Source organism: Agelaius tricolor, unplaced genomic scaffold, assembly GCF_023055355.1.
Source record: "Agelaius tricolor isolate 1412-34295 unplaced genomic scaffold, bAgeTri1.0.p SCAF_56, whole genome shotgun sequence".
NCBI classification, from domain to species: Eukaryota; Metazoa; Chordata; class Aves; order Passeriformes; family Icteridae; genus Agelaius; species Agelaius tricolor.
In genome coordinates, this window is record NW_027269316.1 from 399,124 (window position 1) to 411,418 (window position 12,295).

Genomic DNA, 12,295 nt, shown 5'->3' on the forward strand with positions numbered 1-12,295 from the left:
ATTTCTTCTTTATCTTGGGAGTTCTGCCAAATGTCCTAACGGCCCATAAATGCTGCATTCTTTGTGTCCACTCTTGGTGGTACATCCTTTTTATCAAGCTTTGTTAACCTCCCCTTAGGTCTGAGATCACTGAAGCATGTCAAGCTCCAAACCTTAACAAGGCAATTCTACTGACAAGTAATTTATTTCTCTAACACCTGGACATCAAAACCATTAACAACTTATTCCATTACAACTCTTCTTGTCTAACACAGAGCAAGTTTTCAAGGGTTTACTCCCTAGGGTAATTAAACTGCTGCTTATTGAACTTGGCTTCCAAAAGGGCATTTAAATGGGGAATCTATTTCTCCTTCCATTTCCTGTGGGCATGTTTTAATTTGCTGGCAGAGCATTCAGTGAATTTCATGCCAAATCAATTAATAGAGCTAAACATGACCTATTAAAGGTGAGGTTTGGTACCTAGACTCTTTGGTATTCCAGTTTTAAAATAATAAGCCTTTTGCTTTGCTAAAGGACAAGGAAACCAATTAACAAGGTACTCAGGCCCTGTTCGTGCAAGAATTAGTCAGGCGCTCGCAGCTGCGCCTTCCCCACGTATGATGGAACTATTTAACCATTCTGCGTGCGGCGTCCGGGCCGTCGTGCTTGCTTCCTCCGCTATGCAACCTCCTCATCGCAAAATCTATGATCCAGTCCCCTGGCAGCCTAGGGCGGGTAGTGCGTGTGAAAGAAGGCCGGGGGAGGAGGGAGACGCGGTCACGTCCTGGTAGTGGCGGCCTGGGTAGCCCCTTGGGAAACCGGAGGGAAGCAAGGCTTTTTGGCTTTTTTCCCCCTCCCTTCTTGCAGGGGAACTCGGAGTCCCGTCGGCGCGGAGCGAGGGCGCCCGCTCCACCGTGAGCCCCAGCTAGCACGGGAAGAACGGCTGTCCGCCCAGAAGCACCTCCAGGGAGCAGTCGAGTCCGCCGCTAGAGCGCCCGCATGCTAGGACGCTCTGGCAGGCGCCACGCGCTTCTCTGTCGTCCGGCCCGCCTCTCCGACTGTGTGGCACTGTCGCGAGCGGAGCAGTCGTGCAGGCTCCGCCATGATGAGCAGTGGAGGGATCGGGGTGCCGCTAGGCTTCCCCTTGGCCCCCACGTCTGTCATCCAGATCACGAACCTCTCCTCGGCTGTGACCAGTGAGCAGATGAGGACTCTCTTCAGCTTCCTGGGAGATATCGAGGAGCTGCGCCTCTATCCCCCGGAGTAAGCAGGGTCTGCGTCGGCTCTCAGAGCAATAGAGATTTAGGATGAGGAAGAGGCTTAGAGGGGGTCTAGAGGATGGAGGGAAAGGAAGAGGCAGAAGGTCCTATGTGCCATCTTGAATGTGGGCATCAGTCTCCCGCACGTGGGTGTGTGTCTGTCATGTGGTCCCATCCCTTTGTATGGGGCAGGAACGTTAGGGGAAAGGGGCTATATGCCTGGACCTAAGATGGTTACCTCGGTCCGGAGGAGGGGAGCAGTCGCGGTATCTCTGGAGCGGCCTGTAGAAACACGGCGAGTTTTGTTTTCGTGGTGGCGCTCGGAGCCGCGGTCACCCGGTTGCAGCTGTCGGCACTGAGTCACAGTCTGACAAGACGCGTGCTTGCAGGCTGCCCCGAAGCGCTTCCTAGGTGCAGGTCTCGTTTCCCCCGTTTCCCTGAAAACCTGTTTTCTGTGCCCCACCTTTCTCTTCGCTCGGATTCATCCCAAGGGGGGGGGAGGAGGAGGAGAGGGGGAGGGCGGGCGGGAGCGCCCCAGGCCTGACCTCCGCCTGGCTACCTGGTCTCGCCGGCACGCATCGCCCGAGTGGCGCGGCCGGCGAGACCAAGCTCTTTTTGTTCGAACGGCTGTTTTCTTCCGCGAGAAAGGGTCACTCGAACAGAAGTCAGCATAGCTGTTAACAGAGGAACGGTACTTGGCCTGTGCTTAGAAATATCTCCGATAGGATGTTTGCAGTAAGTGAAAATTAATAACGGACCTTACACGTTTCTCTAAATTGTAGCTGTCCTCATATCAACTGCATGCAAGGGATCTGCTCAAATGAGAGATAATATTGTTATTTTGCAAACCTCAATGTTTCTTCAAAGCAGATGGAACAGAAGAGGAAAATAAATATTTTTTTTCTTAACACATCCAGACTGGCCCTTTCAAACAATATAATATATATATATATATATATATGAAAATTAAATAGGAATATCAGAAAGGGGCAGGGGGAGTCATTCACATCCAGACTTCAATTTTAATACAAAGAAGACAGGAATAAAATTTAATTATAAAAAAACTAGCAAAAGAAGATGGTATTTGTCCATTTTAATGTGTTACTAGATTATACATAGCTAGGTTTGGATGAAGAATGTTCAGAAAACCTAAATGTGATTTAACATATATAAAGTACGTATAGTAGGTATCCATTCATGTCAAGATAAAACAGCTTTACCTAAGTTTTAAACACTTTAATAGAGTTATAGTGATTTTTGCACAGTTTTCTAGGTTTTTATTTTGGACTTGTTCCACAATACACTTAATACACTTATCAGAGAATAGAATCATAGAATTGCTTGGGTTGGAAAGGACCTTAGAGATCATCTAGTTCCAACCCCCCTGCCACGGGCAGGGACACCTTCTGCTAGACCAGGTTGCTCAGGGTCACATCGAATTTGGCCTTGAACACTTCCAGGGATGGGTCATCCACAACTTCTCTGGGCAACCTGTTTCAGTGCCTCACCATCCTCACAGTAAAGAATGTTTTCCTAATATTTAATCTAAACCTACACTTTTTCAGTTTGAACCTATTCCCCCTTGTCCTCTCACTATATGCTCTTGTAAGACATCCAGCCTTCTTGTAGGCCCCCGTTAGGTACTGAAAGGTTGCTATAAGGTCTCCACAATGTCTTCTTTTCTCCAGGCTGAACAGCCCCAGCTCTCTCAGCCTGTCTTCATAGGAGAGGTGTTCCAGCCCTCTGATCACCTTCATGGTCCTCCTCTGGACTCTCCAACAGGCCTATGTCCTTCCTGTGCTGGGGACCCCAGAGCTGGATGCAGTGCTCCAGGTGGGATCTCAAAAGAGCAGAGTAGAGGGGGAGAATCACCTCCCTCGACCTGCTGGTCATGCTCCTTTTGATGCAGCCCAGGATACAGTTGGCTTTCTGGGCTGCAAGCACACATTGTCAGGTAAACAATATGGTGAAACAAAGTTGTATGTTGCATTGTCTACAATTGTAGCCTGTTTTCTCTCTTATTCTGTATTGCAAATATTTAGCATACACACAAAATATTTTTACTTAGTCAGGCATGAGTTTGCAGAATACAATGAAGTTGCGTTCTCTTCTATACGCATAATTTTGCTTATTAAAAAGAGGACATTCAAGTTTAAAGATTTACTGCAATATTTGTAATCCCATTCCCTTTTCTGGGCATGTTTCTTTCTAATAGATATGAACTTGTAGTTCTGTTGATGCTCAACATTAAACAGAATATGTAGACATTATATGTACATGTGTATATACACTTGATAAATCATATAAACTCTCCTTTTTCTAATTCAGCATTATGATCTTTCCAAATAAAAGTATAAATTTTTGTTCACCTCTTCAAAATCAGTCATGTTTGTCAGCCTTCTACTTTTTCCCTTAATCTGTTGAAGTCTAATACATAAAATCTTATATTAAATACTCAGTAGTGTTGTTATTAATTTTTTTTTGTTTGAAAGGAAATAGATCTCATTCTGGTTTTTGTGAATTAACTTGGTCAAGGACATGGACCATTTTGAAGTTTTGATCCTGGTAATTTAATTTATTTTTGAAATATTTTTCCCCATTCTTGAAAGATGCAGTATTACATGTTTAACTTTGGATTATCTTTTTCTTCCTAATTCTCTGATATTTTGCTCTGTCAGAGCAATCCAAGAGATTTATAGAAGTGGTGAATTTGATCAGGTGATCATCTCAACTTTATAGGAAACTCCTTTGATAACACTGTTCCACTATAGTTAGTTGTGCAGCACCCTACTGCTGACTTGAATGAAAAAAAAAGGATTTATGACTTACTAGGGAGTGAGGATGATGTATCATGTACCTATAGGCTCTTCAATGATTGTAGAACAAAGTATAGGGCTGTGCTATGAACTAGCATAATGAGAGAGAAGTTACTTTTCAGCAATTTTCTACATTTTTCCAGTCTCCTGTTATTTGTCTCTAAAAGTGGGATTCGTCACCTGGTGTGCAGTAAGACAATCTCACACACAGAGACAAGGTATGTGGTTAGTTCATATTTGCACAAAGGTTGGTGCTGAGTGGTAAATCCACAAAGATAGCACACAGAGCAGAGAACTTGATCATTATTTATACAATGTTAATCTAATCTATTCTACCTATCTACTACATATTCAATGTTTACTACTCTACTATTGGTTACTCATAAAAGGGCTGATCGCATAAGGTATTTTGTAATTCATTATTAGCTACTGTGCATTCTCAGGGCTCTTTCATTTGAATTGGGGGTTGTTTGGTGGTCATGATCTCCCCCTGATGGAATTATCTTTTACCCAGTTGGACCTGCTTTCAGCACAGTTGATTAGTTGGCTTTGTTAGTTTCTACTTATCTTGGGCAAATGTCCTTTTGGTCTGTAAATTCTGCATTCTTCTTGTCCATTATCAGTAACCTCCCCGTAGGTCTGTGGCCCCCAAACCATGTCAAGCCCCAAACCCCAACAAAGCGATTCTATTGACAAGCAACCCATCAAAGACATCACTGTCATTAACATATCCCTTGGTTTTATAGGGTGCAACAGAGAATTTCTTTAAAAAACTATCAGAAAGTCTCAACTGTTAAATATAATTACTTTAAAGAGAAAATATTAATGTTGGATTAGTTCACTTAAAGTTCTTGTAAGGATGCACAATGTGGAGAAGAAGAGAGAGAGAAACAACCTCAGTTTTTTAATGCATTAAATAAAAGGCAGGTTCTTTAAGATGACTCTTCAGTATTTTTAGTGAGCTTCCTGAACCCAGTGACTTTTCCTGGCAATTAATATCTTAAGACTGGGGTTTTAAAGTAACAGTTTCTGACAAGGTCCTATATTTTTTTATACTGAAATGATTGGGATGACTTTTATGAATGTTGAGCTAAATCACACTATGCTCTTTGGTAGTTTGTCACTTCATGTTTTATCTTCATTAATCAAAGCCCTTCAGTTTCTTCAGTCATTGTTAAGCAGACATCCCATTAAGAAGGATGGATTTAATATCTGTCATTTTCCTGAAAGCCTAGTTCTCTGTGAGGAAGTGTCTCTCTTGTGTATGAGAGGTTTTTGCACTTTAGGCAGTTGCCAGTAAATGCTATTTTATTATTATTGTTATTTTCTGAAGAGGTCTGTGTGAACTGTGAACGAGCTGCTTTCAGATTCAGCATAGGAAACCCTTGGTACTGAAGAAGTTTCCATATGGTCATCATTATGATTTTAGCTACTTGTCAGTGAGACTTCATTGACACTGAAAACAATATTTCTTTTTATTGAAAAGCTATGAACGTGTATTATATTTCAATAGGTCATAATGCTTGTTACTGGTGGCTGTTTGTATTTACCTGTTTTCTTACAAGAAAATTTAAATTTGACTTGACTTTACAACTATATACTGTTCTGCTCTCTGGAAGGCTTTCCATTGAAATTTTAATCTAAAAATTGAAAGCACCTATTTGATGAATAACATCAGTAAACAAGTTATGTGGAAGTGGGAAGAGGTTCTTTTTTTTTAAATCCACTCATTTTACTCTTAAGTAATTTGTATTTGATTATCAAATCTCAAAGAGACTGATTTTATCTTTTATCTTGTTGCAATTGTCTGCTGTATTGCTTTAAAATTGGTGTCATAAACTTGCCCAAGAAACTTTGACTTCATGAGATTTTTAACCATTTCCTCATAAGACCTCTCTTATAGACTGCTGTAAGTATCTTTCAGTGCTCAAAGACCTCTTTTATTCCATTTCATTACTATTGCCAATCATTTTGGTCACCTCTTCTTCCCTGTCCCATAAACAGAGCTTTAGCCTTGAGAAGAAGTATGTTCAGAGAATTTGAGGGTTTTTTTTTTCTTTTTCTAACTGCTCAGAAATGAAAGTAAGGGATGCTTGTAAAATCCTTTCAGAAAATAGGATTTTTATGTTGTTGGCTTTTTTTATTTACTTGTACATATAATATTTTTCCCTTTTGCTTACATCTTGAGGAAAATAGGAGGACTGAATTGCAGGTTTCTAATTTTACCAAATGAGATCTGTTTTTTTTTGAAGATAAAGACTTAAATATCATAAAGAAAAGTTAAAGATGTATATGAAAATTACTTGGAAAATTGTTGTTAGATAGGGTGAAGCAGTTAACAAGAAGATAAGCAGTTAACAAGAACATAAGATAATATTACAGTCACAGCCTTGGTAAGAATTTAGGTCCTACAAGTTGTTACTACATCAGGGCCTTGGTGTGGATTTGCCACTTGTGTGTAGAAGAGGGTGGCTTTAGTGGGGCTTCTGTCATCTTCAGTGATATTTTGTCATCAAAGTCTGAGGAAAAACTCCTGACATTTTGAATATCTGTGTATGGTCCTGATTTGGGTAGAGATCTAAATTCTCATGCTGAGAATGGAGAATTGCTGTCATTGTTTAACAGGTGCTCCTCAGTTTGCCATTTGCAAAACCATGCTTTTGCGTTAGATTTGTCACCCGGTGGAAATCTGTGTTTCAGAGAAGCCTTTAAAATTACATTTGTAGTGATACACCTTCAAATGTGGCTGTAAGAGGATTTTTGATTAGTTAAGTATTGAAAAGCTTTATGGAAATTGAACTTTAGCAGAATAAATTGTTCAAAAGCAGGGAGGCACAAAATGTCTGCATCAGGTATTGAAAGCCTTGCTATAATACTGTTTGCTTATGGGTGTTCTGGAGTTGTCTTGGAAGCTAATACACACAAGTGTTTCTTAGTTATTGTTATATCCAGCAGTGGCTGCAGTATAGATAAGGCCTTTGAGATAAAATACACAGAGCTTTATTTAAATGTGATCTGCACCATTATTCCAGAACATCTTATTTTGACGGGTTATTAGTTTCTGTTGTCTTCTCCACCATCAGCACCCTGAGAAAATTTGGACTCTTAGAGAGATATTTTATAACATTTTATTTGATTTTTCACTGTAGATTTCTGAATAGGTAATTCTTAAGTTTTTAGTTGGTTTTTGTTCTGTTGGGGGATGGATGCTGCTGTCTCCCTACAAAGGAAAAGAAAAATGGTAGAAACATCTGAATACTATTTATATCTTTATTTCCTTTTTGAGTTTTCTTGCATTTTTAAAGAAACTGGATTATAGTAACCTTAAATCAGAAATGTAGGACTTGCTTTTTTGCAACGATGCTTTGTAACTGTAGGAAGAAGGCTATGAGACTACCTCAATTCAGCCTTGAAAAGGATTGGCAAAAAAAAAAAAAGGGATTAAAACAGAATAGGACTTTTCTGCTTTAAGAAAGACTTCTTACGAAGCCTGCTGGGGAAGTTTAGGAGGCCCCCTTTGCAAAAAAAGAGGACTCAGTGTCCTGGTTTAAGGCAAATTTGGGAGAAAACCTCCAAAAGGGGGCCCCTCCAGAAAGCAAAACCACACAGCCCCTCGCCCCAACCGGTTCAGGAAGGATTCCTTGGAGAGAAGTGGAAAGAACCTGTTTATTTAACAGGCACAGCACCCCCCAGCACACAAAATGAACAATACCAGATGATACCACTCTTCCACCGCTCTGAAAAAAGATGACAAATTCAGAAAGTCTCTCTTGGGGGTGGTTGCTCTGTTATCAGTCCCTCCGGCGCTGGGGCAGCTGCTGCAGCCACAAGGTGCAAACTCTCAGTGTTTCCCAGGTCCCAGTCTGGAGCAGGTTCGAGTAGGTCCAAAGAAAGGGAAAGGAGAATCAGTCCAGGAAAAATTTGGACTGCCTAACTAAACTAACTAATGAGCAGAAGCAAAAAGCAAGAGCAAAGCAAAAGCAAGAGCAAAGTGAAAAGCCAAGCAAAAAGCAAAAGCAGCACTATGTACTGCCCCGTCTGTGTGTCCCACCAGCCGTGGGGGAGCAGGCTGATAACAAAACCAAAACAAAACTTTCACTCTTCAGAGTCAGTCTTGAAGGCATAGAACATAATATCCAGCATAAAGAGAACACACGAATGGGGATACAAGCATCATAACATCACCCTAGGACACTCAGTCACTGTGAAACTTTTTAGAATTTCAAAACTTTTGGATCTTAATCATATCCTGTGATGTAGATGCAGCATTGATGTGTTTTCAGCAGAAGTGGTCTCCTTATCAGAGAATTTTTCCTTTTCATCACTTCTCCAGTGAATCTCATGATTAGCTTAACTTTCAGAAAACACTTTGTAGCAAGGCTTTTTTTTAGAGCCTTTTTGCAGTAGTATTCTTATGTTAATATTTTTAACCTACTTCTCAGCTTTTGTGATTGAAATCCAGGAAATACAGAGAGGGAAATATAGAAATGACACTTGTCATAACTGGCTCTGTAGTTTTTGGGATTTATAAGGTTTATTTATGTAGGCTGTAACTGCCTGGAATAGAATTATGTTTTTGAGTTACCAATGAAATCAATAAAGAAAAAAAGCTAAGTGATGTTAGAAGTTTGAACCAGAGAATCTTCAATGGAGGCTTCAGTCATTTGGGTTGTAACACTGGCATATGAATTAATTAACAAACAAACCCCAAACAACAAGAAAAAACCCAAAAGACCCTCCTCCTCAAACTTACCCACACAGGCCTCTGTCCCCCCCAACCCAAAACAAACAAAGAATCCTGTGGCCATTAAAAAACAAAAAATCTTTGCTATGAGTGAAGTCTGGCTCTTCAGAATATGTAATATTACAAGTTGCATGCAAACATTTCTGCTGAGTACTGAGGTAGTCATAGCTCTTTGTCAGCTCTGATGGAAAGTGTCCTGAATTGAGACTTTATAGATGGCTCAGAAGCCATTTTTATACATTTATTTCCTTCCTGAATATGAAAGCTTGAAACTGGGAAAACATTGTCCACTACAGACAAATGGATAGAAGAAATGTAGTAATCTTGCAATGTTTTTATAAATTGCATAAGGTTGACTTTCATATTTATGTTTCTCCCCCTCTCTGCTTATTTTTCTCCCTCAATGTTTCTGTTTTCACAGAATTTTCCATCATAAATGTTTCTGACTGCCATTCTGAAGTTGACCAGCTCTCTAGATATTTTATCTAGATGTTACCTTTCTGGTAACCAGAAACATACCAATCTGCCTGCCTCAGATTAAGTTCTGGGTTCATTTATGCAATTAATATGATGAAATAATGTGCCTAAAACTTGTGAGCTTTTATTTAAATACTAAAGCTTAATTAATTCCATCCAAAAACTTTGGGAGTACCTGCTTGGAATTTGAGGGACTACAAGATGGATTGGACTAAACTTGAACTCCTTGTACTTCTGAAAGCTGACAAGTGTTATAGTTGAGAGGGTCAAGATTAAACAGTTCAGGTAGTGTATTTTCCATGATTTACTACTTTTGTAGAAGATAGATGCTTTTTTAAAAATGGAATTTGCTGATGTTTCAGCAATATCCTTTTGTGTTCTATCTTTGAAGGTTTTACCTGAACTTACTTCATATGAAGAAATAAACTAATTGTGTAGAGTGTAAATCTTGACCAGGGAATACATCTTTTAAAGCAAACTTTGTTTTTGATCAAGATTACAAAATTTGCATATTGTGCTTTCTGATCAATCTGTTGGTGTACTTTCTAATGGAAAAGCAAGTTACCCAACATACGTATTTTTCATTTCCTTCTTTATTCTAGTCTGAGTGAATTCTTCCTACTTCCTCCAGTGTTATCCTGTACCACACCAGATCAAACTAAGATAAGATGATAAAAAGGATATTTGTTACATTAGTGAACTAAGATGTAACAATTGTAAGAATTCTCAAGAATGTGTTTTTATCTTAATATGATTTAACAAAATTTGTTTTGTGAAGGCCTAAGAAAGAATATCAGTTAATATGGGATAATATCCCAACGATACACTAAAAATGACTGGGCTTATTGTCTTAGAATTATGGAATACCCTGAGTTGAAAGGGACCCACAAAGTTCATCAAAGTCCAACCCCCAGCTCTGCACAGCACCATCCCAAGAATCACACCATGTACCTGGGAGTATTGTTCAAATGCTTCTTGAACTCAGTCAGGCTTGGGGCTGTGACCAATTCCCTGGGGACCCTGTTCCAGTGCTCAACCACCCTCTGGGTGAAGAACCTTTTCTTAATATCTAACCTAAACCTCCCCTGACACAGCTTCATGATGTTCCCTTGGGTCCTGTCACCGGTCACACAGAGGAGAGAGCAATGTATGCTCCTCCTCCTCACAAGGAAGTTGTAGACTGTGATGAGATCCCTCTCAGTCTTCTTCAGGCTGAACAGACCAAGTGATTTCAGCTGCTCCTTATATGGCTTCCCCTCAAGGCCCTTCACCATCCTCTTGGCCCTCTGTTGGACACTGATGTTTTTAAACAAGTTTTATCTGGAGGATAAAAGATAAACTATACATTATTTACTCGACAAAAGTGTCCTGTAAATATGCTATTTACAATAACAGTGTAATTTTGTTTAGCAAGATTTGTAAAGAAAATCAGCCTTGTTAATTTGGGCTTTTGGCTTCTGTAAGTTTCCATTAAAAAGAAGGAGGGGCTATATTATGAGTTTTTAAGTGACAAGGCAAATTAGTAAATTTGTAAATGTTGTAAAAATTAGTCAATTTTAAAGTAGGCAAATTAGTAAATTTCTATACTTGTCTTTTGGGTAACTTTTCCAGGAAATCTAACTTTTTTTTTTTTAATTAAGAAATAATAGCTGAAAATATATGCATACATTTATTTAATATGGCTAATTGTTGTTTTTTTTTCCTTTTATCTTGCAGCAACACACCTCTTACTTTTTCCTCCAAAGTATGTTATATTAAGTTTCGTGAAGCATCAAGTGTTGGTGTGGCCCAGCATCTAACTAACACGGTTTTTATTGACAGAGCTTTGATAGTTGTGCCCTGTGCAGAAGGTTGGTATTTTAGACATTCTTCTGTAATGTTGGTCTTTGTCCTGTCTGCTAATTATTTTAAGCTTTCTATCTAAAGAGGCAGTGCTGTTATTTGATTTTATTTCTGTAAAAAGAAAGCCTTGAAACAAAATTGAAAATCAAATGAAGAAACCAAATTATCTAGATTAAACTGAAATCCAGCATTAGAAAAAATAGTTGATTTAAATTAGGATAGTTCAATTTTCCATAGTTATTAAATATTTTGTGGGAAAATAAGGTAAACTAATACTCTTCATTATAGTTTGTATTGGCAAGCTTATTCCCACACAAAGTTCTCTCTGAAGTCAATGGAGCACTGCAAAGATAAAGCAGTTTCCTGGCACTGTGATAACACTGCAGTTTGGATCTTAATGTGTTGCCCTTGGTGTAGTGTTTTGGTTTTGGGGTTTTTTTTAATAGTAATTATTTTTCAATTTTTTAGGCCAAATTCCAATTTTGTCTTGTAGACATTATATATGCATTTGACTATTTTAGATTAATCTAATCTTATGTATTTTACATTTGTGATGGTAATTGCTGTTTGAATATAAATATTTACTTTCTAATTTAATAAAAAAAAGTTTCAATTTTTCTTTCTTGTTCCTGTGGAAAAATATTACTTTGTGTGCAATAAAAAGGCTTTCTTATGCATACTGGTGCTCTTCTTTTAGATATCTTTAAAAATGCAATCAACTGTACAGAATGCTTCTAGTGTAAAATATTTTTCTATTTCAGTAAAATAAAGTGAATGCTAAATTTACAAGTGTTTCTTTAACTAGCTTTGAGGTCCTGCTTTTACATGTGTTGAATACAAGGTAGTTCTTATTGTTAGTATACTATCCCAGATTTAAATGCAGTTCTATGAAGCATGGCTCTACTTACTGTAGGCAGATCACCAGAGTTAGGCAGAGCCCCATTGACTTCATTGTGATAATTGTGGGAATTGAGCATTTGCCCATTTGGATCTGGATTGCCTCTTTGGAGTGGAGTATTCCAGTTGATGGAGTAAAGATAACTTCACATGATAGCTGTTTTGCCATGAACAAAAATATTTAGAAAGACTGATCCATAAACTGCAGCAAGTTCAGAAATATCTGCTATTAACAGGACTTTTATAACTTCAATAGTCAGGTTTTGGTTCAAAAAATACTG

At 38.8% G+C, this 12,295-nt stretch overlaps 1 protein-coding gene across 2 annotated transcripts in view; it reads left to right on the top strand.

Moving 5' to 3' along the window:
* Positions 1-1,081: 1,081 nt before the first annotated feature.
* The window catches only part of LOC139604871 (splicing regulatory glutamine/lysine-rich protein 1-like), a 71,489-nt gene continuing 60,275 nt past the window's right edge, over positions 1,082-12,295 (top strand). For both annotated transcript variants that reach the window (XM_071456186.1, XM_071456187.1), the window contains exons 1-2: positions 1,082-1,242; positions 10,992-11,125. In XM_071456186.1, the coding sequence (XP_071312287.1) occupies positions 1,082-1,242; positions 10,992-11,125 (295 nt within the window). The remainder of the gene's footprint in view (positions 1,243-10,991; positions 11,126-12,295) is intronic.